Genomic DNA, 27,879 nt, shown 5'->3' on the forward strand with positions numbered 1-27,879 from the left:
GGGGTGGGGGGGGAATAAGAAAAATGATGTACGTTGAAATCTGTGATGAATGTTCATTTCTTCAAATAAAAACATGTTTAAAAAAAAAAAGACACTTTCCATCTGCAATCTTTGGAATTATTTTATTGAATATAACGTCATAAACTCAAAATTTTAGTCATCTTAATTTGAACCAATAGTCTGACTTGTTTTAGATAATCTAGTCCAGATTTGACAAAGCTGTGTAATAGTGTTTGATCTAGACCTGGTCCAACAAATAAAGTTTTCACAAATTTTAAAACAGCATCAAAGCTTTAACTTAAATGTCTAATACCCTTTCACAACAGTAAGAGGTGCACAAAGTGTGAGTTGTAAGTATCTAAGTTTTCTTTGCCACGTCACAGTTTCTTGCCAAGAGCAGGTGGTGCTGAAAGTCCCTTGCCAGGAGCTTCAGCCACATCTGCATTTACAATACAAGAGGTTATAATAACGCCCTTTGAACAGCGCTACGTCTTCAGGGCAACCTGGACTCTACAGTGACTCGCTATTGGAAAGTGACAACACAGGCTGGCTGGTCCAGGGCTAGCTGGTTAGCATGCTAACTTCAGTAGAAGAAAAGAAGTGATAAAAATTAGAAAGTAAAATAAAAGTTAACATTGGCACTGATTTCCACCACTGGAAACAGCTCTTGGTGGGTTGAGAAATTACGTTTAATGTTGAACTAGAAAAGTTTCCTCTAAATTGGTAAATAAACATCTGTGAATGCTAACATTGGCTATGTAGCAATCGCAAAACTTACGCAGGGCTCCTAGTTTTTCTGCGTCCAATTTGTTTTTTGCAATCTTCAGCAGTCATAGTCACCTTTATTTGATGCACTTCATTTCTCTGTCTGCTAACGAAAGCTACTATACTTCGCTTTATAATCTACAAAATGCAATGACTTGCTGACTGATGAAATACGACCAACTTCTCGTTGAAATTCAAGACTCATATGAGAATACTTACGTTTTGAAATGTTGTAACCGGAAGTAGCTATTAAAAATGGCGGTTCTCACTTGCGTTTCAGATGCCTTCCTGTTCCACTGAAACAACTTCCGGGCGAACTGAGAAATACGTCCCCACACTCAGAAAACAGCACGTGCAGCGCAATGAGCGCATATGTATCCAGAAGTCAGTACATTAACACACACACGCAGCCTGTGTTTAGATGGTGGGGTGTGTAAATGCGCATGTTTTTGGCGTGTATGAGAAATTTTCGGTGTGTATGTGCACATTTTCATTGTGTTTCACCCTAATCCGCCTCTGATAGTAATTCACATTAACTCTAATATTAATTTGGATGTTAAGTGTCTCCCGTCCTCCGATCAAAAAACGTAAGAAAAAACACACTAGCTTTTAGGGTGCATCATACACATTAAAACTGTAGGACGTTCAGAAAATAAACATTTACTTACCCGAAAAAAACCATATCAGCAAAAAATTATCGACTGAGTATTTCATGAGAGAAATTGTTTTTTTGAACGTGTAAAACCAGAGTTTTTTGGAGTCAGCTCCCAACCACCTTCGGTGGTATTGCACATTAAAGGCACTTCCGCATTGGCTTCACTTTTCAAACCCGGAGACTACGTCTATTTCTATAAAACACTCTATGCAGGAAATGTTGTACTTCAAAGAGAACAAATATGCAGATCCCGAAACTAGGTCCCAATCTGGGTGTAGTCAAACACGATGTGACTGACTTTTATGTCATGTCATCTATATTTCATCGCTGAAAATTAGCAGCTAAACACTCCTGGATGAGCCGTGTTCATCTGCCTCCTCTCATTAAAGTTTCAGCATCAGTGGGAATGTCCCCAGTAGATGTACTGCAGATGTCAGGGTAGAGAGGAGAGCAGGGAGAGATGAGGATCACCATTAAGGGTGAATGAATAAAGACTGGGGCAGGGAGAGAGAAATATCAATGGTGCATGCTCAAGCTGTAGTGCACAATGAATACAAAATACTAGCACATTTAAACACACAAGCCTATTAATGCAACATTTTACTTGACAGTGGAAGTTGATGAAAAACCTGGCTTCATGCCAGAAATTTAAGAATGGCCTTCCATCTTAATTTAATGTTTTAAAAGCAAGTACAAGGAATTATTTTAAAAGTTAGTTGGAGTTAGTTCTGTGTACTGTTGACCTAAAGAAAGCTATTCATGCTCAATTTAACTCCCCATTTTCTAGCACTTGGAGTTGATTTAAAATGTAGTTACAGGCTTTTAATTCAGAGCACTTTATACATGTTATCATCCCATTACTGGCTCAAAGTTGCGTTAAGAAACAATTTAAGCTCTTACTGATCAATTAAAGGGCATTTAATGGAATGGCCCCAATCTATTTTTCTGATCTTTCAGGATAAGGGGGCTTAAGTGGCCATTTGGTGCCTTGTCATATTTTTCATGCTCTTTTTAAAATGCATTATATATGGTCATTAAGCACACATAACTATTTTTATATGAATAGTAGGTAGTAATACATCAAATATGGATCTAATAAGTCCAGTCACAGCCATGCAAGTGGCTCTGTGATAATGTACTATGGCAATCTAAAAACAAAAAATTAAGGGACCACCAAAATTCAACCCGAGGGGGACATGAATGTCATAGAGTCATAGTCCAATCTGGTATACTGTGTGTTGATATCTTTCACTGGGTATCTAAAAACTTTGACCTGCTGGTGGTGCTAGAGTTAAAGTCAGGGTATCCTTAATATCCGTCGGTTTCATCATTGGGGACCATGAACATCTGTACAATAGTTGTTTAGATATTTCAATCCAGACCAAAGCGGTCGATCAGCTGACCAACCGACCAAGAAACACTGCTATCCCTTAAAACAGTTTTGACATACATTACATACTGTACATCAAGCAATCTGGAAGAACACATCAAAGTGCAGACCTAAACAGATCATACCTACGAGCAGGAGCAGCAGGTGAGTTTGTCTGCTTCTTTAATCTTTCCTCTGTTGGCTTTGCTCAACAAATGCATTCAATAAAACTAAATCTCATCATATTAACTTAAATGTACATTATGTACTTTTATTAAAATATGTTACTCAGTCACTTCCCCACACAACTATGCATAGAAAGACCTTGAGGCAATCATATACCACAGTTTGGTTCTGTTATGTTAAAAAAATATAAAACATGGCTCCACAATATAAAAAAAATGCACTGCCCCAGTTCCCTTTTACAAAGAAATGTACTCCGCAGGGAGCTACATAATAGCACCGTGATGACTTACACTCCAATATACATTACATAATAGATAATTATAACAACAAAATTACAACAACACACAAAAACTACACAACAAATTGAGGTTTGATGATGACACAGAACAACAGGGTGGGTGAATCTTGTTGAAATATGGTATTTTAGTATTTTTGAAAATGGGTTATGGGTTTGACTGATAATAATGTTTGGAGACTTTATTATGTGTGATGGATAGATCAATAATTGTATGAGCAGACATGGATGAATCTGAGAGCACCACTCTCTCCTACAAGGAGGAGAAAAATCCTTATAACTGAGGTTACTGAGGGTTTGACAGTCAACACTTGAAAACACAGTACGTGACTCAGCTGAGAGAATGTATGTGATGAATATATGAATTAATGAGAGTCTGAGTGAATGAATGTGTATAAAAGGATTGATGTTTAGATGAAGGAACACTGTTGTAGGTAAATTGACATATAAATATGTGGCACCAGGTAAGTCTTGAATGTAGTTCTCTCCCTGCATGTAGAAAGTGTCCATGGCTCTTTTTCCTATTAAATTACTTTTGCTGTAAGCTCCCCCCACTCGGTTAACCGTTGTAGCAGACCGGGCCAACTTGGAAACCAAATTTCTGGTTCCCCTTTCCAAAGTCAGACACAGCCACGTCAATGATGGGGAGCGTGTTGGACAGTGGAGCATCAAATTCCAGCACAGTCCTCTCCTGCCCTGAGCGTGTCTGCAGGACAGAAAAACAACCACACAATCAAATAACATATGTAGTTGTATTTGTTCATGCTCAAATATATGTCTGTGTTACTCACCTGACACCCGTCGTACAGTGCAGTGATGTAATGCGCGTTCTCGTGTGTCAGCTCCTCCCCGTCGCTGCCTCTGAAGCGCAGTGCGTGTTCGTGGCCGTAGGTGGCGGTGTGCAGCCACGCGGCAGAGTTCAGGCAGTGGTAGGTGAAGGTCTGCTTGGCTGTCGCGCTCAGCAGCTTCAGGAAGTTCAACTGGACAATGTGGATTGGAACGCCATCTGACCCAGAGTAGGAAAACTGGAGGATCACACACACACACACACACACACACACACACACACACACACACACACACACACACACATACAGAATGAAGTAAACAGAAGTGTGCATTCAGTTGTTTGCTTAATGCAACACTGTCACAAAGGCCATGAAAGACTCAATTAGCAGTTTTTGTCGACCCTCCATTTCATAGTCTTAAACATGGTCATTGTTGGTTAGGATTTACTTTTAACTTCTGCTCCTTGTGTTCCTCACCAGGCTACCACTTAACACTTAAAATTCTGTTTATTAGGCAGTGGAGCAACAAGGACAAGAATGCTTGCAGGCTTCCTTCCTTTGAACATTGCTGATTTTGTTCATTAGAACAACCAGCCAAGCTGAACGTACCACCACAGAGAGTCAAACCTAATGTCTTTGCTGTAGTAGAAAGGAATTTTACCCTTGTTGTTTATCAGTACAGAAAGCAAGCTTGTCTGTTCTATAACACAGAAAATCAGCTGAAGCTTGTTAGTAAATCAGATAACAGCTTCTGGTGTGCTCATCACTAATATGATCTGATTGCTGCCAAATGTCTAACTTTAGTTCAGCTGATGGTTTTGTTTTACTCTGAGCAGCATTTTTAGACACTCTGGAAAGCAGTGTCTGCCAAATGCTGCTTTGAAAATGAAGTGTCTCTTTAGAGCTGATAAAAATGATTCTATCTGGCATTCAACTAGATATGTCCCACATTTTCAGCAGTGTTTATACTTCTGATTAAACTTTTTCACATTCAAAGTCCTTTTCCATGAAGTGTTGTGTAAAAACATGCATTAGCAACATTGATAGGATGCAAAATTATCACATCATACCTGTTTTCCTTTCCTGAATTTACTGTACCATGTGCCGTGCTTTTCCCCTTTCCAGGCGGCTAATTTCACCTGATGGCAAACAAACAACAAAAATCTGTTTCATGTTCACTGAATCAACACAGGTGATGACTAAATAATGTTTACTCTCTCTCTAAGCCATTCAGCTTTTGGCAAAGGCTCCGGTTAGCTTTTAACCGTTTATCAAATGCCCAAAAAGTAAATTAATTAATAATCTCAATTGTGTGTGTGTGTGTGTTTCTGCATGTAAACTAACCGACTGGAACTTCTTGTCGGGGAACAGACACGTCTCTCCTTGTGCAGTGAAGTTACAAAACGCTTTGAAGGAGTCTCTATGGCAACCCTGGTTTGGATCTATCCAGTACTCACCTGGAGAGAGAGAAAGAGGGAGGGCAGGGGAGAGGGGTCAAAAAACTCAACGCTCCTACCACTGTCAACAACAAAAACACCAAAGAGTGACGAATCCTGCGGAGACAGTTGATATTAGATGGAGAAGAAAAAACACAGACAGAGAGAGAGAGAAGGACAGCAGAGATAATGAGTATAGACATGCAGGCAGACAGCTGTGATAAACAGAAATGATGAAGTACCATTGGGGAGCTCTGGGTGGAGGAGCCAGAGCTCCTTACAGGTGCGGGCTGGGCTGTGGTACGTCCCTTGTGGGTTACGCAGACCCTCCACCTCCACTTTCATAGAGGACAGAGATGCAAACACTTCCTCCATGCCTTGGCCCTCCGTCTCCTTCGTCCAACCGTCCTGCTCCGCCTGGTCCCCCTGCATCCACTCCTCCTCTCCTCCATCGACTGCCTCCCGCTCCTCTTGTTCAAGTGCAGCACCATCCACCGAGTCGTGGGTTCTCCTTCTCCGTCCTCGCTCTGGTAGGGGGGCCATTCCAGCGGCTGGCAGCCCCTGAGGAGAGGAGAGGAGAGGAGAGGAGAGGAGGAGAGGAGAGGAGGAGAGGAGAGGAGAGGAGAGGAGAGACAGAAGGGCAAAGAAAGGATAATAAGTGAAGGGAAAGAAACAGTTGCAGAGGAGAGTTTATTGAAGCAGACAGATACAAGTGAAAAAAGGTGAGAGGAGGAGAGTATGGGTGAAGTCACACAGATGTAAATTTAAGTAAATGAGGTTTGTAAAGTTGCTGAACTGTAATCAGAACTCACTGGTGATCCTGGAGGTCCTGCAGGTCCAGTGTCTCCTCTGGGACCAATTGGACCCTGAATACACACAGAGCAAAATGATCAGTTTTGGGCGGTGGTGTAATGTAATAGCACTGAAGAAATGAATCTAATAAAACAATGAGCGTCATAGTTACCTGGTTTCCTTTAGAGCCCTTTAGGCCAATAGCACCCTGTGAGAGAGATAAAGAAAGAGGAGAGACACAGAGATGGGATGGATTCCAGCAAACTCTGTGCTAACAATGATGCGGGTTTGTAGGCAATGTATTGTCAATATAATCCTGTGTACTCACAGACAGGCCTGTGGGTCCAGGAGGACCGGGGGGCCCTGGTGGGCCAAATGGACCCTGATAGAAAAGACAAAAGAAACAGATGAAGAGAACAAGTAGATCTGCTTGAAGTAATGACTACAAAGCATTGCTCTGTATCTCTGTAGAGATTGTGAAGAATAAAGCAGCTTATTCTTGACAAAACCCATGAAAAGACCAAAACCAACTATGCATTAATCTGTCTTTCAAAACTTTCTGTCTTTCCTACCCTGTCTTTTGCTCTCAGGCCCAAGATCCAAGAAAATACTTGTTTGAAAAATGTTCCTTTTGATCTTTTCATGGGATCTGAGGACAACTAGAAAGACAGAGAATATTGCCAGCCTCCTCTTTTGAACAGGGATTAACCTGCCAGCGGTGCCCCAGACAACGTTCAGTAGCCTTATGGGCAACATTATAGTGAATTTTCATTGATCAAAGAAGTTATATTTTATGTTTCTGCCGTTGTATACAGTGAACTGAATTTTGCATACAGTTATAGTAACAGAATGACAGGAGCCCTCATGAAGGCATGAGATCACACTATCACAAACCAACTAACATGAGACAGACCTGCAGACAGGTGCAGACAGGTTGTCTACATCGCCTGGTTTATAATTCAGGCTTGTGTATTTGTGTATGTTTGTAGCACCTCATCTCCTTTTGGACCTGGTAGTCCTTGGTTTCCTGGCAATCCTCTGTCACCCTTCTCTCCAATGTCTCCTGGGGGCCCTATCAGACCAATTAGTCCACCGTGACCCTGCACAGATATCACAAATAAGATCGAGGTCATAGTCACAGTTAAATACTTGTGTGTGTAAGTATGCACGCACCTTGTCTCCCTTCTTGCCAGGGTCTCCCTTTAGTCCTGGTAATCCTGGTGGACCCTGAGAAGATGAAGTTATGACGAGGTCAAAAAGGAGCTGTGCATATAATAAAACCCACTCATCTAATACTCTGACTGAGAAATAAAAGTTGGTAAAGGGTCATCATCCTATATTTTCACAGCAAAGGAAACGAGCTGAACCTTTTTGTCATAATGCCAATAAATTCTATCTCTTGTCTTAAAGGAATAGTTCTACATTTTGGGAAATACACTTATTTGCTTTCTTGCTGAGAGCTAGATAAGAAGATCAACACCACACTCATGTCTGTTCTCTAAATATAAGTGTCTCCTTTGTGCTAAGCTAAGCTAACTGGATACTGGCAGTAGCTTTATATCTATCATACACACATTAGAGTTATATTGATCTTCTATTCTAACTCTCAGCAAAAAAGCAGATGATTTCCTCCATTCTGTCATGAAAAAAATCTTTGAAAATTAATATTTGACGTGTCATCTTACCATGGGACCTGGTGGTCCTGTCTGGCCAGGTGGTCCATTTAAACCCTGCTCACCCTGAAAGAAAGACACAGAGATAGAAACTGTTTCTTAACCTTCATCTTTTTCTGTGCTTCTCTGATTCATTCTGTGCTGTCACTGAACTAACTTACTGCAGGGCCGGGAATCCCTCTTAGACCCTGGGGGCCAGGCTTGCCAGAATGCCCCTGGGCCCCCACAGGCCCTGTTTTCCCTATGGGACCCTCCAAACCAGCAGCACCCTGAAACAAACAGGGAACAGAATGACCTTCAGAAACTGGTAGGATTCAGAAGTTATGATTCAAAGAGTTGTTTCTAACACTCACCTTTGCTCCTTTCAGGCCTGCCTTTCCTTCCTTCCCTTGTTTACCCAAGTGACCCTGGAGAACAACATTTTAAAACATTTTTACCTGACTCTGTCATGAAGATATACACACACGCACGCACACACACGCGCTGAGAGAATGCATTAAGAAAAATACTTGCAACCTCATACAACCAGGGAAAGAGGGCTTCATTTTTTACTTAATCTAACAGGAAATAGAAATGAGTGCATCAGAGGTGAATGCAGGATCTGACAAACACAACAACACAAACCCTTCGCCCAGGAGGTCCAGATGGTCCAGGTTCCCCTGGTGCTCCTGGTGGTCCCTGAGAAATTTAAAGAATAGGTTACATGGCTAGTCATTGTGTTGTTGCTGACAACATATTTAATGCTTATGAACATCATGGATATCATAGTGCATGGTGTGTGATGTAGAGGAGAGTAGCTCACAGATTTTCCAGGATCGCCTGTGTCTCCTTTAGACCCCGGCAGACCATCCACACCCTGATGAGAAAAAAAAAAAGGTGGGCAGAGGAAAACTACACAAAGTTTGACCAGAAAATAAAGTTGAAGATGTCTTAAAGGTAACACGAGCAGAGGTAGAGGATTGCCTGATGAATTGATCTATTTTAAGTGCACCCCATGGTGCTAAGCCTGTATGGGCTTACAAGACACTAGAGAACAACGGCAACCAAGAAATCTGTAGCATCATGTAAGTTGAGAGAACAAGGTACCCTGTCTTAGCCACCAAAAATCTCCTTTTTAAAAAGTCAACTCAACATATTAACATCCTCAGACACAGATTAAACCAAATCAGGATGCTTTCACTAAACACTTCCAAATACTGACTCATTTGGCAGCTGTAAATTATGTTAAATAGCAGTTCTGTGTATAAATCTTTGATGTGTTTAAAGTCTGGCTTAATCCTCATTTTCTCATACTTAATCCTCATTTTCTCATACCAGTGTTCCTGGTTTCGTATTACACAGCAAACTGTTCCTGCAAATATGGTGCAAATCAAAAAGCCAAATTATTGCTGTGACATCCTTGGATGAAGAAAATCATGCGTTCTATCCCAGTTAAAGATCTTTTTGATCAGCCTTTGCTCTGGCAATTGGACAAGACAGTTCCATAACTACCAAAGGAATGCGAATTAGAAGAAAAGGATGAAGAAGAATAAGGGGGAAAGGAGGACAAATAGAAAGAGCAGGCACTCACATTGGGTCCAGCCTCTCCCTGCTGTCCGAGGTCCCCAGTGAGGCCTATAGGACCCTGAGGGAGTGAGACAGCTTGAGCTAGTAATAGTGTACAACAGAATAGGCTATAAATGTGGCGAATCATGTACTGCCTTACAAGGACAGAGAGCACTAACTACAGCAGCAGTAAAGTGAAGACAGTTCAGTCGACAAACTGCAACAAACAGAAAGATTGTAACTTCATTTTTCATTTTATGCCTTTTTAGGAAGATTAATTTCTCTGGATAATCTTCATGGAATGCAAGAGGAAAAAGGACAAGGAAAAGTGTTCTTTCAACTTTCTTTACGACTTTGTCTCTTTGGCTTATAGAGATTAAAATGAATTTCCCCTTGGGGATAATTAAAGTATCTATCTATCTATCTATCTATCTATCTATCTATCTATCTATCTAAAAGTATCTCTGTTTTGCTTAGTCACTGTCTGATCGTCTACTATTAATTTAGGCTGAAATCAGTATAAAAAAGTAATGTACAATTGAATACGTTCAAATAATATGTGATTTAAAGGTAACTTAACCTCATTAAATCACATGAATTTCACTTGAATCGAAAGCTGCAGTGGCAGTTACTGAGATCTGCTAAGTGAGTGAACTTTAGCATGAGTTCAGTTTAGTTAGGTTTATTTTCTCCATTATTGCTGGATTCAGCTACTGCCTCATTTAGTTAACACATGTTCACGTGTTATTTGGCTCAGTTTTGTAGTTACTGAAAATGTAAAATGCTGTTGTTACAGAATTTATACATTTCTATAATAAAATAATTTTTTTACAGAAGTAAACAGAGGGAAGAATGTCAGATTTCAGTCTTTACTCGCTTTTTTATCAAATATTTCATCACTGTGCTTCACTTTTCTAGGGCAGGGCACAGTAACGTTATGGTACCACAGACTGTACTAAAGTTCATTGAGCAATATTATACAGGTTCATACTGAGTTACAGTGCTTTGTGCTGCATTGTATTGCATAGTACATAACAGTAGAGTGATGAAGACTGTTATCGGTTTTAGTGTTTCTCACAGCATTGCCCTTGGCTCCATCCTCCCCTGGTGTGCCCCTGGCTCCTGGAGGACCAGCTGCTCCTGGAGGGCCTGTATCTCCTTTCTCCCCCTGGTCTCCTTTTTCTCCCTAAAGTAATAAAGGGTTAGAGCAGAGTCAGTCATAAAGAAGGGTGAGGCAGAGGATAACAATGAATTAAGCTTAAAAAATGAAGATGGTGGGCATAACAGTTGAAGATGTCTTCAAGGAGTGGCCCCAAAGAAAACCAAACAAACTCACGTGTCTTCCTGGAACACCAACTGGCCCAGGGTCACCCGCCTCACCATCCTCCCCCTAATATAGAAATAAATTGAGGGCATTAAACACAGACAGAGATCAATTATTTGAACATTGTAATGTGCATCTAAAAGGTGATCTTGTCAGTTTTTCTCACCTTCTCTCCAACAACACCTGGCTGTCCGACCATTCCTACTCGACCGCTCGGACCCTGTGCAGCACACAGATCATAGTATTTCTTCCAATTTCAGAACAAGTGCTTGACTAGATGCAAAGATAATGCAAAAATGTGTCTGTCGGACTTACCTGTCCCCCAACAGGTCCTTGAGGGCCAGAGGGGCCTTGTTGCCCAGGTGGACCCTAAAACCAGGGATATGATGTAGAAGAAATAACAATTACTCATTAGTAGTCTCGGAGACACCTACTGTGGCGGGAACTACCACAGTGTTTAGTACTTTGGCAGGTGTCTGTCTGTCTGTGGACAACATCACGACCATGCAAGATGCAGCCATGAAACTTATTACTCATATTATAATGTAGTAATAACTAGTGAGTACTCATAGGTCGGAACGTCAACATGTTGACGGGCATCACAGCTGCTGTGATCCCATTGCAAGATGGTCGTTTATTACTCTGTGTAAATGAAAGAAAATGTAATGTAAATAAAGGATGGATCTTTATACAGGATATAAGCTCACCATTAGTCCCACATGTCCACTCTCGCCCTTTTCTCCTGGTAGGCCTGGCATGCCCTTGGAAAACACACACATACAGGATTAAAGGATTAGTGTCGAGCTCCAAGGTCACTCCATCTTTTCAGAAAACATCACTTCAATGGTCTGCAGCCTGACTTCTGGACAAATCTCACCTGTAATCCTATTGGTCCTCTAGAGCCCTTAAAGCCGCGGAGTCCCTCATCTCCTTTCGGACCATACATGCCCTGCTGGCCGCGGGGACCTGGCTCTCCATCCAAACCCTACAACACAGTGGAGGAGAATGACAAAGACAAAGAGTGAGAAATTTTTTGTAACTGTGAAACAATTAAGGGCTAAATCAAAAGGTATCTTTGTTTAAATCGTAAAGATAGCGGTCAAAGACCAGCGAGCTCTTGTGGTTATGGTCTATTTATACAGAAATGGAGAAGTCAAACAAAAACTTGAATTGCTCATACAATGTAATTCAGTGTAATTCTGTGGTTTACCAGTGAAGTCTTTTGAACTAAACTGCAAACTGAAGTCTCTACAAACAGTGACCAGACTCACAGCTGTCACCTATAAGAGCACCAGATGTGGGCCAAAGCTGAACTGTGTACATTCTTCCTTTAAAAAAATGGTTGTATTCTCGCTGCGCTGCATTTTTAAAGAACTATAAACCACCTCTCTCAATCGAGTACACTTGCTGTCTACTTCCATTTCTCTCTTTGCAATTTTCACACTTGAGTTCAGTGACCTTGCCTGTGTGGCTGCTCTGGCTGTTGCTCTGACTCAGGGTATATTGATGTATGTTATAGCTGATTTCTTGAATGTCATGTAAATGAAAAATAATATTTCCATAATTGGGGTAGGGGATTAGAAAAACCTGATTTCTCCATGGTTGAATTCTTGGCCATGTTTTTGTTTTTTTCTTCAGCTTTTAAAAGTAAGCGTGTGCATCATAAACACTTCAGACAGGGAAAATATTTCTGTGACGACGAAGCAGCAAAAGAAGCGATAATTACACATCGCGATACACTCTTACATTTAAAATAATTCACACAAATTCGAAGTAAAACTGAAACAAATACACAGTAGCCTCTACTAGCAACTAAACAGGTTGGTTTCTAGCTCTGAACATTTGACTCAGTGATACAGTTAAAATGTGAAAGCCATGCATGTATACACAGATCCACAGTAACCAGGTTACTACACTGCATGTGTCCTCCAGTAACCTGGAGTCTTGAGTGCGTGTAAATGTAGTGATTCAAGAGTTTCTCATTAGGTCTGTGCTACAGTGTGATTTGAGGTATTTTAGTTTCCAAGACTCTGTGGCAGATACTGGTTGCCTGGTTGCACTGTTGCCTCACAGCAGGAAGGTTCTAGGTTTGAGTCTCCAGTCGGCCAGAGTTTGCATGTTCTCCTCGTATCTGCGTGGGTTTCTCCTCCGGTTACTCTGGCTTCCTCCCACAGTCTGAGGACATGCAGGTCAGGTTAATTGATGGTGGTAGCTGTGAATGTGAGTCTGAATGGTTGTTTATCTCTATATGTCACCCCTGTGATAGACATGTGACAGGGTGCACCCTGGACAGGTGTACCCTGCCCTCACCCAGTGTCAGCTATGACCCTCAGAGGATAAGTGGTATAGCTAATGGACAGAGGGATGAAGACACTGAGAATACAAAGAGAACAGCAGACTCACTGGGAGTCCTGGCTGACCGATGGGCCCTTGAGTGCCAGTTGGGCCTGGAGGACCCTGTGGAGAGAGAGAGAGAGAGAGAGAGAGAGAGAGAGAGAGAGAGAGAGAGAGAGAGAGAGGGAGAGAGAGAGAAACATTAAGACAAGATGAGACCTACTCTGATTATGGAGTACAATCCACATTTATGTATTTTTCCAGCTGTAAACTCACTGATTCCCCTTTGTCTCCTTTGCTGCCTTTTTGCCCGGGGCCTCCTTGCTCTCCCTGTGGATACACACACACACACACATACACACTTTATTACCACAGCAAAAACACATACACCCTCACTTTGCCTCTCAGACTCCCAGAGACACACGGATTACCTTATCCCCGTCGTCTCCTGGAGGCCCTGCAGGACCTGTAGCTCCAGGCATCCCTAAGGGTCCCTGGTCTCCATCCTGACCTGCTGGCCCAATAGGACCCTTCTCTCCCTGGAACACAAACACACACATTTAACACGTGTTATTCTGCAAGCAAACTATAAACACAAACACTGATATTTTTAACGGGGTTTTTCTTTCCATCCACACTCATATGCCTCATGAGCTGAGTCAATGAAATGCAGAATCATTGAAAACAAATTAAGTCTAATGAGAAGACATAAATAATTAATTACAGGCTCCCCCTTTTCTCCCATTGGTCCAGGTCCTCCGATTGATCCGGCCCGACCCGGCTGTCCGATGGCACCAGCTGTTCCTGGAGGGCCCCTCTCACCTGATGCACCCTATGGACAGAGTTTTTCATGTGAATTTGTTCAGACACCAATTGATCATCGTTTAATTTAACTTGCTACAAAAATTATAAAATATTATACTGAAAAAATACACAACCGAAGAAATATGCTCTCATTTCACAGGAAAGCACATTGAACATGAACTGTAAAAACAAAAGAGATGTACTCGAACTCACTATGGCTCCTTGGGATCCTGTTGGTCCTGATCCTCCTTTCAGACCAGGAGGCCCCTGGAAAAATCACTTATATTATTTAGAATATTAAGAAATCAAGTAATTTCCTTGGAGTGTGGTCTGTGTTTCTGTGTGTTACCATTATTCCAGGTGCTCCTCGGCTCCCCCTGAACCCTTTCAGTCCTGGAGGACCGTTCTTCCCAGGTGTCCCAGGTAATCCTGGGTCACCCTGAGAAAGAAAAAGACAGAAGAATGAAAAAAACATTGTTGACTAAAACCCAAAGAACTATAGTGTATGCAATGATAACAATCAGTGTGACACAACTGTGTGGACCCACCTTTCCACCTTCCTTCCCAGCAGCCCCAGGTAAACCATGCTCTCCAGGTACACCTGGTGCCCCTGGGTGACCTCGGTCCCCTGGTGGGCCAGACTCTCCTGATTTGCCCTGAAAAAACACACACAAGTGATTGTTTCAGTTACACCAGTACAGACGCCACAAGGCAAGAGATATATTACATAACAAAGTGATTCACATTGTTGAACTCACCTGTGGCCCCACAACACCTGAGGGTCCCGGAGGTCCCGTCTTCCCTTGGAATCCCTGCAGTCACAGAAATGTCAAGGTCAAAGAAAAACATATTCTGGTGTGTGTGTGTGTGTGTGTGTGTGTGTGTGTGGTGAAGACCATTTCTCAAAGAAAAAGTGAAGTAACTGATGACCTCCTATGACCTCACTCACCGGCTCTCCTCTTTGACCTGGGTGACCTGGAAGTCCATCCTTCCCAGCGGGACCCTACACACACACACAAACATGCATCCACACAAAACCACACAGACAGACACATAAATACACACATGTGCCAAGACCAAGGTGAGAAATTAAAGGGGGCTCAGGACAGAAATTGGTATAATCTTGTGTAATCTCAGACAGAAAAATTTTACAATTCTGATCAGAAAATGACTTGAAGCAGAATAAAATGTCGGTACCATGCAGCCTGCACCACAGCAAGACACCACTACCCTCAAAGCCACAATAAACAGGCTTGTAGATGAATATTTTTTCTTCTTAATGGCTAAAACATTGAGATTTTAGATTGATTTATGAACTTAGTTTGTTCCTGTTTTGGTCCTATCTTAAATAAAAACTAATCAATTTAAAGAAAAAAAAAGTGTAGTGGTGGAGTAAATCTTTATCCTGATAGACACAGTTCAAAATTAAGATAATGACTAATGAATCAAGTCTAAATTTTTGTTTGTGTGTAATCTTATGTAGGGCTGCGTATTGAACTTTCGAGGATTTGGAAATGGCTCATCATTCATCACCTACAGAGTCAATGAGTAAATGAGTAAATCTCGTCAGTGTCAGTGAGCACAACAAGCACGCAGCATGCTTGGACCAAAATCTAATAATGCTGGTGATTGTCATTGTCTTTTTGTTAAAATGGGTTGAATGAAATTGGTAAAGAAAAAGGTATCATTAAGAATCGGTATCAAAGTCAAGATCAGTATCAGTACCACTATTCAAAATTTTTGAACAACATCCAGCCCTAATTTTATGTATGGATGTGTATGTTTTGCCACTCACGCTTGATCCTTTGGGTCCTGGCTCTCCGTTCCTTCCATGCGGCCCTTGAGGTCCCTAAAAAAACATAATGCAGCCAATATAATAGGCAATCAATCAGTCTATTAATTGATATGATATGTTACTAGTGTTTTTCTTACCCTCTCTCCAGTAGATCCTGGGGGCCCATCATGTCCTGAGGTACCCTATGAAAATTTAAGCGAGACAGAGAACATAGAGTGAGATAAAAAAAAGTAAGTGTATTCATCCGTCAGTAAAGACTGATGGGGTGTTACTATTGGCTGAGAGTCAGCTGACCTTTTCTCCTGATTTCCCTGTAGGCCCTTTTGCTCCTCTGGAACCACGTGCACCCTGTAGAAGAAGAAACATGAGTGACACCAAAGCCAGGATGTTCCTGGACTTTTACTGACCCAACACATATGGTGTGATTCAAACTAATCCAAACCCAGTTCAGGAAGTAGTGGGCCTCTGTAAAGTGCATTCAGGGACTGATAAAAACAAAAATGTCAACCATAATGACATCCCTAGAGACACACCACTAGCATAGCTAAAAATATATATATATAAATATTCGTGTAGCTATCATAACACTCACATTTGTGGGTGTATTGAAGCAGAAGTGCATTGAGGCTACTCCATAATCTCCATGGATTTTCATATCTTATCTAAATGGGGCTGTAATGCCTCTTCCTGAACACATTTTAACCAAGATAAAAGGCAATTAGCATTCAACAACAACATGTCCCATAAGTCTTTGTTACACTGTCAAATCCTCATTGAAATTTTGGCTGAATTCTAACAAGATAATCCTTTTATTTTTATTAAAATGACGAGATGTGGACCTCTTACTTGCCAGTGCAGTATTAGAGCAATGTAGTTCACAACAGGGAGGATAAATGTTTCGTCTTTTCAGAAATACAAAAAAAACCTTCAGCAAGAAGACCCTTGAGTTACTAAAGCTACTGGAAGAGAGGACAGCCACGAGAGCGGGCCGGGACTTCAGCCCTCAATTCCTACTCACAAGACCTGGTTTTAAAAGTGCAATCCATTACCTACTGAACTGGGGAATGTTTTGAGACACAGCACTCACATTTGAACCCCTCTGGCCCGCGGTTCCTGGTTGTCCTGCAGGACCCTGAGTGACAACACAAAAAACAGGATGTTAATGGATAAATTCGGATTTCCTGACATATCATCATTATGATTTTACACCCACTACTCACTTTTTTCCCTTTCTCTCCTGCATCTCCCAGAGCACCAGGGAAACCATCAGAACCCTGAGGAGGAGGAATCCACAAACATTCACTTTGTATGAATGACACACTGCACACACTACATCTGTAACTTGCCTAATTTAATCCAATCAAGTGTTGATTACTGTATTCATTTCACCTTTGGTCCCTGTCGTCCTGGATATCCTGGCAGACCAGGAACTCCCAGTTTCCCCTAAAAGAGAGACAGTGTGACTCATCTTGAACTAGTTTTTTGTACCAGATGAGTTGAGAACATCTTATCAATTACAATTAGTATTATACTTGCTAACATAGCTGCATACCTTCTCTCCAGAAGTACCAGAAGGGCCAGCTTCTCCTTGAGGACCCATCAGGCCTTTGGGCCCCTCAGGCCCGTCTTCTCCTCGGGTACCCGGAGCTCCATTATCTCCAGTGTCTCCCTTTGCTCCCATCTCCCCCTTGGCCCCTGGGAAACCGTCTTCTCCCTGCCAACAGAGCCAAGTGGAGGAAAATCCAGTTTAACAGACAACATAAAATCACAGATGGAAGTAGAAAGAGCTTGCATACTGTAATTAAACAGTGGAGGTAACATGATATTTTCAGACAACGAAACATCCTCAATGTGCACAGACTGTTTTCTGTCTCTCTCACCTTCTCGCCTTTGCTTCCCTTTAATCCTCTGATTCCATCTGCTCCCTGTCAGACAGGAAATGATACAACAAAACAACAAAACTGTAATCAACCACAAAATAGAAAACACATGATATAATATTACTGGCTGTTCATGAAATTAGCATGAGCTTGCGAGCATATAAAACTGCTAGCATGCTGACCTTCACCTTCATAAACAGTTTATCTCCATCAAGAACATCTAGCTAATTTAAAGTTAAACACCTGGGTCAGGTCACAATGATTCAGACCTGGATATCATCAGCCTGTCCTGTCAGATTACCAATTTAAAGCCAGGGATTTAGTGTACTCACAGCTTGTAATACTTCTCCCCATATGGTTTTAAATTGGGTACATTTGTTCTTTTCTATAGCTTCTATAGCTATTCAAATAATCATATGTTTTCTTGCCATTTCCAGTGCTCAAGTATGAATTTCTGAAACACAACTGATGAAAAAACCAATAATCCTTCTCCTTGGATACCATATTGTGTCCTGTAATAAATCTTGTAATACATACAAACTCATGTGGTTACTAGGTTTCAGTGTCAAACCAAATCTTCTGATTTGCATTGTCTACCTTAACTCCTCGTTGTCCAGGGTATCCAACAGGCCCCTGCACTCCTGGAGGACCCTACAAATGAAAACAAATACACATTAAGATGACTGACACCTACTCTTCAACTGTAGCAACAGCAGCACAACATACAGTACATGTGTTGTACACTAACACAGATACATGCATACTGTACAACAGACTTACCGGCAGTCCTTTTTCACCTGGAGTTCCTTCCCTTCCAGGGTGACCCTGTTAACGAGAGAGCCAAACTGCAGTTAGGCATGTAGTTGTGATTTTAAGGTTAGGATTAAGGGTGAGGGAATGCATTATGTCAATAAGAGTCCTCTGAGATATGGAAGCACAAACACTGCATGTACTCACTGGGGGCCCATCGTTTCCAGGTAAGCCCTGCATCCCTTTCTTCCCTTGAGGCCCCTACCAGACAAAAAAGACCAGTCCATTATATCGACTTCTGCACCCCACAGAGTAAAATCCAACTACAAGTGTCTTACCTTCTCTCCTGGCAGCCCCACTAACCCCTGAGGACCAGGGAAGCCCTGTAGGAGAGGTGTAGCATTAGTATTTCTGTTTATGCATGTATGCAGTCGGTTCATTTTTGTGAATATCTGCGCTCTGCTCGTACCACAATTCCAGGGTTGCCTTGCTGTCCAGGTGCGCCGATGTCTCCTGGTTGTCCCTGTTGCATACAGGAAATTATGTCACCGGGAGTGATTTGTCATCAGGCCCTTCTGTCTACTACCTTTATTATACTCACAATGTTTCCCTTTGAGCCTTGAACCCCATCAATTCCTCGAATGCCCTGTGAGTAGAGAAAAGACTAGTTAATAGAATGGACTCATTTTTCTTCTGCGTCCTTGAGTGCACTTGTTCAGCCTCCATATTAAAAAATTGAGGAAATGACAGCAGCTCTTTATTACAAAATACCAGGACAGTGGAGGAGGATGTATGGGTTTTAATAGTAGACAGTGAAGCTGCCAGCTCTATAATGCATGTATTAATTTCCCTATGTGGGCTTTATTTTCTGGCTGTGTCTTTGTCTGTCACATGAAAAATGTTTTCCTAAAACATTTTTCCCTGTCTGACTAAATAGAGAAGACATGACTTTTATCTTCGACAGAAATTTCCCTGAGGCTTGTTACATGAGCCTCTTGGGACTATGACTAAATGAAACCAGAGATTATCAGCCACCTCACTGATTTGGTTCAACCACCTCCTTGCTACTTGGTGTTTAATGCTTGATTAACCAACAGCAGCTAAAATGTGAAATTTAAACAAAGGAAAAAACGTTTCCTCCATGTGTTATCAGATGCTTACAAGTGCAAACTTGTGTTGCTTAAAGTGTGAACGTAAATTATGCGAACTAGAAAGAATCCGCTTCAGGTGTTTGGAAATGTGATGTATTTGGCAGAGAGTAATTTTCTCAGTGGAGATAAGAATTACATAACATCATGTTTAACAAATAGAGAACCACTATAACATTGCGATTAAACATTATTATATGGAATTATCTGATCATGACACCACAGTTGGATTTATGTTCAAATTGAGAAGAGCCTTAGTTTCACTGCATGGATAAGCACAAAGGCCAGACACCAGGATAATTACAATTATCTTATGTCTTTTAGTTTAATTTAATTTAGATTAATGTGTGTGGCTGTGTGCAGATGTGGTATGTATAATAAAGTATAACGTTCATACTCACAGGCTGGCCTGAAGGACCAGGACGACCTCTGGGGCCATTCAGACCTCTGGAGCCCTGAAAGAGACATCACAGTTACATCCAATGAAATATAATCAGGTTTGTGTGTGTGTATGTGCTCTCATACTTCATACTTCTATCTCTGTAAGGACCAATTTGAGTTTTAGAACCTTTTCTGAAAAGCCCCTTCAGTGCGTCATCTGAGGATCAAAGATCCTGTTTCGGAGTTACGGTTGGAATTAGTGTTCATTTAAGGTAAGTGGGTCAGTGAAAGACCTTATAAGTATAGAAGTACAGTGCATGGATATGTATTTGTCTGTGATAGGATACCAGGCATAATTACAAAGAAATTTGAGTGTGTTGGTATATTAGGGTCTAGGTATACTGGAAGACAAGTGAGCTACAAAATCCTAACTTTCACTTGCTTAGCATAATTGGCTTTGGGAATTAATTAATTGTGAATTTTAAGTGGTACTTTAGTGATTTAGTATTGTAAATACTAAAAGGTGGGGGATTCACAAGACACTGCAGCAGGTGCAAAGATACCCTGAGTCTCTTGTTTGGATCACACTCCAATAAACACTGGACTCCAAATTTCCCATTGTCCAACTTGATAGCATCTTTCATTAGATTTAGATAATATGTAAACATCTCTCAAACTCCACAACCCAAGTTTATGAAGCAGGTTCTCAAGATAACTCTAACAACCAAATCATCAGGGTTATTTTCTCAGACTTAAAAAAAACTCCTCCAAAGCCACAACACACATTATCTAAACTGTTTTCAAAACTTGAGTAGTATGTCATGACAAGTGAACCGATCTTCATATGAGGCGGAGCGCCTATTTAGTCATTTTCATACATGTGTCTTTTGGGTGTAAACACTCACAGCATCGCCTGGTTGTCCTCTTGGCCCGGGTGGCCCCTCAGAGCCCTGTGAAAAACTCAGGCATTAATACCTACATAAAGAAACACAGACCAGCATAAACATTAATACCTACAACCACCGTGACCTCTCACCTTTTCTCCTGGCTCTCCTGACGGACCTACAGGACCTGGTTTCCCCCTGTCCCCCTGAGAAAATACACGTATAGAAGTTGGAAATTGGTTTCATGAATTATCAGCTTAACCGCACTCACTACTTCAGTCAGCTAACTTACTTTATGTCCTTTGTCTCCAGGGAGACCAGGCAAGCCATCAAACCCTCGATCCCCCTGAAATTTGAATTAATAGAAAGATGGTTTGATATTTTGACAGAGCAGTCAGTAAGTGAAAGTGTGACATCAGCTCTACTTCACCTTTGCTCCAGCCTCTCCTATTGCACCTCGGCCCCCATCTGTACCAGATCGACCCTAATAACACACATACACGCACAAGTTAGACATGGCAGATTCCTCACTGACATCCTGTCAAATAAGTGTTATTGGGAAAAGACTATTTCATGGTGATTCTATGAAATTAGACCATAATAACAGAATATACTATTTACTGAGAAAAGACTGGAGTTAATAGTCTCACCCTTTTCCCGGGACGCCCATTCTGACCTGGGATACCTGGTAGTCCTGAAGGACCCTGGGGAGAAAAGGTGGAAAGAGAGCAAGCGACAGTCATGCTAGTTAAATGAGCTTCTGCATTATACAAGGGAGTGAAGTACTGAGTGTGTTGCCATGGCATCTGCCGTGCCAGTGAACTCACCGGTGGCCCCATCTCTCCGTTGGTCCCCTTCAGCCCAGAAGAACCTGGTCCACCCTGGGAAAAACGTTTACAACATTCAGATGTCGAAAGAAGTCTGCTTTGGGATCCATTGTCTGCACGTGTGTATGCGTGCGTGCGTGCGTGCGTGCGTGCGTGCGAATAGTACCATACTTTTCTACTACAGAAATGTCCTGTAACCTACGTTATGAGTGCTCCTTTTGTTTCCAATACGCTCCACCTGCTTTGGAGGTGAGTTCCTGACCCACTGCTCAGGATGTGAATGCAACAGGTCGTTTGCAACACTACAATTAAAGTGGGGTGTGTGTTTAACTAACCACTACACAGACGTGTGTTACAGAGTACACTAACTGTTCAATTACATTTCCCAGCAACATTCAGGTGGCCTAGACTTTTTCTTTTAAATCTTGCAATATTTTTTGTAGTAATGTATTATTTGCACTTAGTATTTAAATAGCATGACCGAACATAGTCTTGAGGAAAAAAACCCTGAGCAGTCTGTTCTCCAGCAGATTATTCACCTTGCACCTCCCGTCTTCTGATTCAGGAGAAAATCAAGCAGCAGGTGTATGCACACCACACACTAAAATGACAACGTGATGTGGCCTCACTCACCAGTGGTCCAGGTCTTCCCCTGAGGCCGAGTGGTCCTGGAGGTCCCTTCATAGCCAGCTAGAAGAGCAGGAAGGAGGAGGAGGAAAGAGTCAGACAGCGACACACAAACTGCAGTAGGTTTACATTTACGTTTTTTCTATGTGTTTAAGATGTAAAGTAATGTTTTGGTACCTTGGTCTGCTGCAGGATGGCCTGGGCCTGCGCCTCCTGTGCAGAAACCCCAGTACCTGTCTTTGGATCACCCCCTGACTGGAACTACACACACACACACGATCACACACACATACACACAGAAGATGCTTTTTAGTCAAACTCAATACCCCACCCAGTGGCCAATATGTTGCACTGCTATTCAAGTCTTGCATAAGAAGGAGCAGATGGGTGAAAGTGAAAGAAAAATAGATAAGTGGAGAAACATAACATATGCTGTTGCTTCCACACGGAGCATGAGGAGTCACTGAATGGTTTGTTTAGTATGAAAATGATGTGAATCATAAGCTGTGGCCTTCACATTCACCAGATCTCAACCCAAGTCAACACTAAATAAAGACATCGGTAAACAAAGGATTGTGTTCACACATAAATGACACAGAACAAATACATTTTGAATCACGGTGAAGAAATACATTTGATGTACACGTATGAATCTACACTTTATATAGTTTTAGGTTTAAACCCTTTATAAGGGTTAAAGCAGGAGCAGGTGATATTAGCAAAGTTAAACAAATGGTTCATTTGTGTAATCTGAGCCAGCCCATTTCTCTGTTACAGCATACAAACATTCCCGTCCGCCCTGAGGCTCCGTTAAGGGTTAATAGGGGCAAATAACTGCCACAGCAACAACACTGCAGTTTCTAAGGCCTTGGGCAACACAGAAGTATCTTCATGTTACCGGTATGAGCATGATGTTGCCTGGGGGACCTGGTATCCCATCAGCTCCATTAAGGCCCGGCCGCCCTGGTGGGCCCTGAGAGGAGACAGAAGAGGACAGTTATACAGAGACGCCAACATGTGGCGGACTCAGTCACTCACACATTAAACGGAGGACAGTCCTCACCAGCTCCCCGGGGTCTCCTCGAGGTCCCACTGGTCCTGTGATTCCAGGAGAACCGGCCTCTCCCTGAAAACACACAGACAAAAACACAATCAGTCGGTTCAGAGTGATGGAAACGATTTCCATTCCATTTCCATATTAAAAGTCATTTCGGCTGCACTTTCGTCCACCTCTCCCATGTGCAAAATTGTTCTTCACACCTGAAGATTGAGGTGAAATGTGTTTCAAGGTAGATAGGTAGTCATCCAGCAGAATTCACTCACCTCAGGTCCTGGAGGTCCATGTGATCCTGTAATCTGCGTTCCCTGCAGACAATTAGGTTGAGGTTTAGGGTTAGGTATCGTTTGAACATTTTGATACCGGTGCTAATTGACTACCAGACAAATACTGGACTTTTGTTTTAGTCAATGTTGATATTTTACTTTAAAAAACAAGATATCAATATATGAGATTTCACATAAACATGGATGAGGACACTTTTAATTTTGTTGTTGAAGTATTTGGCATGGGCAATATGGGTAAAATGATATATGTCACAATAATACACTGGTAGAATGTTAATGCATTTGAAAATAGATTATTTCCTTAAATTTTCTGGTTGATTATGGATTAAATAACTTGACATGTTTGGCAGAGTTTGGTCTATAAAGTAAATTAAACACCTGCAAAACCAAAGTACTTTAACACATTAATGCAAATATCAGATCCAACATTGCCATAAAATTGTCTGCTATCACAGATTTGCAGCATTTCCCACAATGCTGTAAATATTAAAGAGACATTAAAGGAACATTTACCACATCACATACAGTATAACTAAACCAGTGATGGCAAACACATTTATATGTTTTCATGGTATCTACATTGTCACATCACTCATATCACTGTCACTGTCAGTGCTCTGTGGTGAACAGAATATGTCATTGCTTCTCACATATGTTTCTGATAATTCTCTACTGCTGTTCCTTCTTTCTTATCAGCTGACATGTGAGTCAACATTTATACAGCTGCAATATCTGATATCTGCTACAAGCTAAGATCAGCTGATAATATCGGAAGGTTGATTTATCAGTATTTATTGGACTTTACCGGTGCATTGTTAATACTTTATGTTATTCAGTTACTCTAAAGAACCCATGTTTCAGTTAAAACATATGCTAAACTTCCCAATGCAGGCCTGTCCCGACAAAAGCATCTATACAGGAACTTTACCTCTACAGATCCTTGTGTCAGAAAACGGTTATGGTGTTAAACTATTTTCCTGATTTCCAGGTTTAGATCAGGAAATATCTGCACAGCACTCAAGATATTTTGAGAGTCAATATGAAGCCCTTGTGTGGTTGTGTTTCTGCGTGTTTTTAAACCTGTGTGTATTTTTCTCACCACTCCCAAATAGCCTGGTTCTCCTTTTTGTCCTTTCTCTGGTACATCCTAATGAGAGGACATGGACAGACACATGCAGCATTAACTTATGCACACAGGATTCCCTTCATGTAAAGCTGAATAAATTCTCAGTACGTGATGGTTTTGATGTTACCTGTGTGTTTAGAGAGAACTCCCGTTCTCTCTCAGCCGGTCCATAACGGTCATCATACTCTTCCTCATATTCATACTCGTTCACATTGTAGTAATCTGTAGTGTTGTCATAGTCTTCATACTCAACAATCTGTCCAACAAAACAGAATGATGAGGCACAGAAAGAAAACAGAGAAAATACAAACTCACGCAGGCACAAAGCTAAGCTCTTGAGTCTCACCTCATATTCTGTGACATTAGGACCTGCGGTCACCGTGGAGACAGACATGTCATCGTAGAGGTCACTGTAATCAAACTCCTCAAACTCTTCAGCCACATGTTTCTTCGGTGCTCTCTCCACCTGAGAACCATGAAAGAATGAAAACAGATGACAAAGAGCCCACCAACAGATGAAGCATCATGTCAGCACATGTAACTTTTTGCGTATATATATATATATATATATATACACACACAACATTAAAAATACAGATGACTTGTAGAACATAAAGGATGCCCACTGAGATCTCAGAAACACTTCCTCTGCCAGGCCGCCTGACTGAGTGATACATAGAGAATGGTTTGCTTCTGGTACAGCTACAGCTGGATTAGGCTCAATATTTTTACTTTGGCTTCTTCGAGGGGTTGCACATTTCAGCATGACAGCTTCATCAGTGCCTCAGTCCCATGTTTTCCATTAACGTCTTCAAGCTGATTGCACTTCTGGTCCTGTTACAAAAAAATCCAGTTTCTGAACACAATAAACCAAGAATCCTGGAGCGTTTTGAGCTGCAAGCCGGACGATAAATCAAACAGAAGCAGTGGAAGAGGATTTGAAACTTTTCCCAGAAGTGTGGAGCACTGGCAAACAGAACCTGGCAATGGGTACTAGATCATAAGGCTATGTAGAGTGTTTTACTATGAAGAGAGAGGGATACAGAGAAAGAGAGGGTGAGAGCTCAGTGGGCACTGGTAGCTTTTCATGTTTTATAACCTTATTTCAAGATGGAAGTATCAAATCAACTGCGAGGAAATTAACAGCTGGAGGCGTTTGAGTAATGCTTTTTCAAACTGCTATTAGTTTTTTTTTTTATTAGAAATGTATGTGTGTGTGTATAATTGTCTGCATTCGAGAGAAAAAAATAGATATAGATACAATCTGCACATGCAAATACTGTATTTACAGTATACTGGAAGCCAAATAGTGTTGAGCTAAATATCTGACTAATTCTCAGTGCAGCAGATGTTTCTTCACAGCCCACTGTGATCTTACTGTGGACTTTTCATTTATTTTACCCAGAGGATTTCTTGGTGTAAATATATGACTGAAAATAATCAAACAATTCATCTTTTTGTCATATCTGCCATCTAAACCGTCCATAAAAACCTTTAATAGTTTCCTTTTTACAAATGAAACCATCGGGGCTCCTTTGCTTTTGAAATGTCAGTCTGGATTTATAACATTCAACACCTGAAATTCCTCCCAGTGTGGGTTATGTGAGGAACGGGGCAGGTAGACCGAATGACTGGATCCCACGTGGCCGATATGATTTCTGACCATTTGCTGTTCAAGTCCTCAAGTTGATATGTGGTTCAAGTCTCTCGCTGCCCTCTCCATTTAGATGTTAGGAGGGGCCTTACCTCCTCAGCCTCCGTTAATATGCTGTCATAGGGCAAAGGTGCCTCACAGTCTGGGATGTAGTCCTGACAGTACGTCTCTGCTGCTCTGGGGTCATCAACGATCAGGAGCTGCTGGATGTCTCCCTGCGTCACAATAACACACCCAAACAAGAGTATTAATGAAACAATATGAGCATCAGTGACAAACGTGTCACTTCACATTATGGATGTCATCACTGGTTGTCACTGAACAATGTGTCATTCATTACATGAATGGCATGTCATATCCATGTGTCTTTATCTTTGAATTTGTTCATTTGGTCAGATCAAAGTCACACGACGGGCTGTTTTCACAGTTGATGTGCAGTTAATCATCTCCAGACCTTCAGTCTCAAGTGGTGCCAGCACATTAAGCCCACAGACAGACACGAGCTCTTTCTCCCTCTCGTGCTGCTCTACACGTGCACACACACATCCACAGACATGGTAGGGAGTCCAAGCCAAACATGGGCTGGGAGTTGTTCAGTTAAACAGATGGACCACCTGACACTGAAAACAAAGGTCAGAGTTCACACTTGAAAACTGACAAAATTACCTCACACTGCTGAAGACACAGCAGAAACAGAACTAATAAAAGTCGACAAGGATTTTACACAGCTGCAGATTTGGGGAGGATTTTCCCAGTGCTTATTGTGAATAATGTGCAGGACTTTGTGAGTTTAAGCAGTTAGTAAGTGTTCATTTTTGCAAAACTAATGATGAGCTCTAAGAATAAATATTTATATTAAATGGGACATACTTTTAGACTACTATTGCTTAATCTGTTTTACATTTAAAAACTTTTGCTGCAGGGTTCTGGCACTCATGGTATTGGAGCAGTGGTTAAAGTGCAGTAAACCCAAACTACCACTGGAGGGCAGTGTAGGGAGAAAAGCTTTTATCCATTTGTCACCATTTGATGGATTAATCAAACAAGCAGCAACAAGCAGAGACACTTACCACACATAAGAAACTTATTGTGTGTTCTCGTTCTTTGTAGTTTTTATAGTTTTTATGAAAGCCAAACGACTTTACACTTAACAAAGTAAATGATTTGAAGGTAATGAGCCTGGTTCTGCCCTTTAATAGATGTGTGAAACAGTGCGACAGTTTCAACTCCACTCACTCTGCCTCCATGTCATATTACATAACATCCCGAGTCACACAGATACAAATGCACACATTTATGTTCCTACTTCAAACACGTCTTCGTCCAGCAGGCGAGTTCCAAACACGGTAACTCCGTCTGTGCTGATGCGGGGGTCGTCACCTCTGAGCAGGTCCAGGGTATCCAGCTTGTCACAGTCCAGGTAGAGAGTCACAGACTGGCCCTCCACACTGTAAGCTATTCTGTGCCACCTGGCAGGAAAGACAGAAGAAGAAATTC

The 27,879-nt window shown here is 41.6% G+C and overlaps 1 protein-coding gene across 1 annotated transcript in view; it reads right to left on the reverse strand.

Moving 5' to 3' along the window:
* Window positions 1-3,034: 3,034 nt before the first annotated feature.
* The window catches only part of LOC111672988 (uncharacterized), a 38,359-nt gene continuing 13,514 nt past the window's right edge, over window positions 3,035-27,879 (reverse strand). Inside the window, exons 5-66 of the mRNA XM_023430594.2 lie at window positions 27,689-27,851; window positions 26,475-26,597; window positions 25,075-25,194; window positions 24,856-24,984; window positions 24,702-24,749; window positions 23,582-23,623; window positions 23,322-23,384; window positions 23,157-23,231; window positions 22,436-22,519; window positions 22,265-22,321; window positions 21,632-21,685; window positions 21,455-21,508; window positions 21,235-21,288; window positions 21,097-21,150; window positions 20,957-21,010; window positions 20,826-20,870; window positions 19,941-19,994; window positions 18,993-19,037; window positions 18,861-18,914; window positions 18,730-18,774; window positions 18,599-18,652; window positions 18,422-18,466; window positions 18,239-18,292; window positions 17,642-17,686; window positions 17,314-17,475; window positions 17,151-17,204; window positions 16,982-17,035; window positions 16,849-16,893; window positions 16,056-16,109; window positions 15,899-15,943; window positions 15,762-15,815; window positions 14,916-14,969; window positions 14,725-14,778; window positions 14,515-14,622; window positions 14,316-14,405; window positions 14,180-14,233; window positions 13,887-13,994; window positions 13,594-13,701; window positions 13,439-13,492; window positions 13,232-13,285; window positions 11,706-11,813; window positions 11,536-11,589; window positions 11,144-11,197; window positions 10,995-11,048; window positions 10,841-10,894; window positions 10,583-10,690; window positions 9,530-9,583; window positions 8,762-8,815; window positions 8,584-8,637; window positions 8,313-8,366; window positions 8,121-8,228; window positions 7,972-8,025; window positions 7,460-7,513; window positions 7,279-7,386; window positions 6,615-6,668; window positions 6,459-6,494; window positions 6,307-6,360; window positions 5,737-6,055; window positions 5,403-5,515; window positions 5,129-5,197; window positions 4,062-4,295; window positions 3,035-3,976 (exon numbers count right to left, since the gene is read on the reverse strand). Of these exons, the coding sequence (XP_023286362.1) occupies window positions 3,830-3,976; window positions 4,062-4,295; window positions 5,129-5,197; window positions 5,403-5,515; window positions 5,737-6,055; window positions 6,307-6,360; window positions 6,459-6,494; window positions 6,615-6,668; window positions 7,279-7,386; window positions 7,460-7,513; window positions 7,972-8,025; window positions 8,121-8,228; window positions 8,313-8,366; window positions 8,584-8,637; window positions 8,762-8,815; window positions 9,530-9,583; window positions 10,583-10,690; window positions 10,841-10,894; window positions 10,995-11,048; window positions 11,144-11,197; window positions 11,536-11,589; window positions 11,706-11,813; window positions 13,232-13,285; window positions 13,439-13,492; window positions 13,594-13,701; window positions 13,887-13,994; window positions 14,180-14,233; window positions 14,316-14,405; window positions 14,515-14,622; window positions 14,725-14,778; window positions 14,916-14,969; window positions 15,762-15,815; window positions 15,899-15,943; window positions 16,056-16,109; window positions 16,849-16,893; window positions 16,982-17,035; window positions 17,151-17,204; window positions 17,314-17,475; window positions 17,642-17,686; window positions 18,239-18,292; window positions 18,422-18,466; window positions 18,599-18,652; window positions 18,730-18,774; window positions 18,861-18,914; window positions 18,993-19,037; window positions 19,941-19,994; window positions 20,826-20,870; window positions 20,957-21,010; window positions 21,097-21,150; window positions 21,235-21,288; window positions 21,455-21,508; window positions 21,632-21,685; window positions 22,265-22,321; window positions 22,436-22,519; window positions 23,157-23,231; window positions 23,322-23,384; window positions 23,582-23,623; window positions 24,702-24,749; window positions 24,856-24,984; window positions 25,075-25,194; window positions 26,475-26,597; window positions 27,689-27,851 (4,765 nt within the window). The 3' untranslated portion in view covers window positions 3,035-3,829. The remainder of the gene's footprint in view (window positions 3,977-4,061; window positions 4,296-5,128; window positions 5,198-5,402; window positions 5,516-5,736; window positions 6,056-6,306; window positions 6,361-6,458; window positions 6,495-6,614; window positions 6,669-7,278; window positions 7,387-7,459; window positions 7,514-7,971; window positions 8,026-8,120; window positions 8,229-8,312; window positions 8,367-8,583; window positions 8,638-8,761; window positions 8,816-9,529; window positions 9,584-10,582; window positions 10,691-10,840; window positions 10,895-10,994; window positions 11,049-11,143; window positions 11,198-11,535; window positions 11,590-11,705; window positions 11,814-13,231; window positions 13,286-13,438; window positions 13,493-13,593; window positions 13,702-13,886; window positions 13,995-14,179; window positions 14,234-14,315; window positions 14,406-14,514; window positions 14,623-14,724; window positions 14,779-14,915; window positions 14,970-15,761; window positions 15,816-15,898; window positions 15,944-16,055; window positions 16,110-16,848; window positions 16,894-16,981; window positions 17,036-17,150; window positions 17,205-17,313; window positions 17,476-17,641; window positions 17,687-18,238; window positions 18,293-18,421; window positions 18,467-18,598; window positions 18,653-18,729; window positions 18,775-18,860; window positions 18,915-18,992; window positions 19,038-19,940; window positions 19,995-20,825; window positions 20,871-20,956; window positions 21,011-21,096; window positions 21,151-21,234; window positions 21,289-21,454; window positions 21,509-21,631; window positions 21,686-22,264; window positions 22,322-22,435; window positions 22,520-23,156; window positions 23,232-23,321; window positions 23,385-23,581; window positions 23,624-24,701; window positions 24,750-24,855; window positions 24,985-25,074; window positions 25,195-26,474; window positions 26,598-27,688; window positions 27,852-27,879) is intronic.

Source organism: Seriola lalandi, unplaced genomic scaffold (assembly GCF_002814215.2).
Source record: "Seriola lalandi dorsalis isolate HSWRI2012SDOR001 ecotype SW California unplaced genomic scaffold, Sedor1 jcf7180002054907, whole genome shotgun sequence".
Classification (NCBI taxonomy): Eukaryota; Metazoa; Chordata; class Actinopteri; order Carangiformes; family Carangidae; genus Seriola; species Seriola lalandi.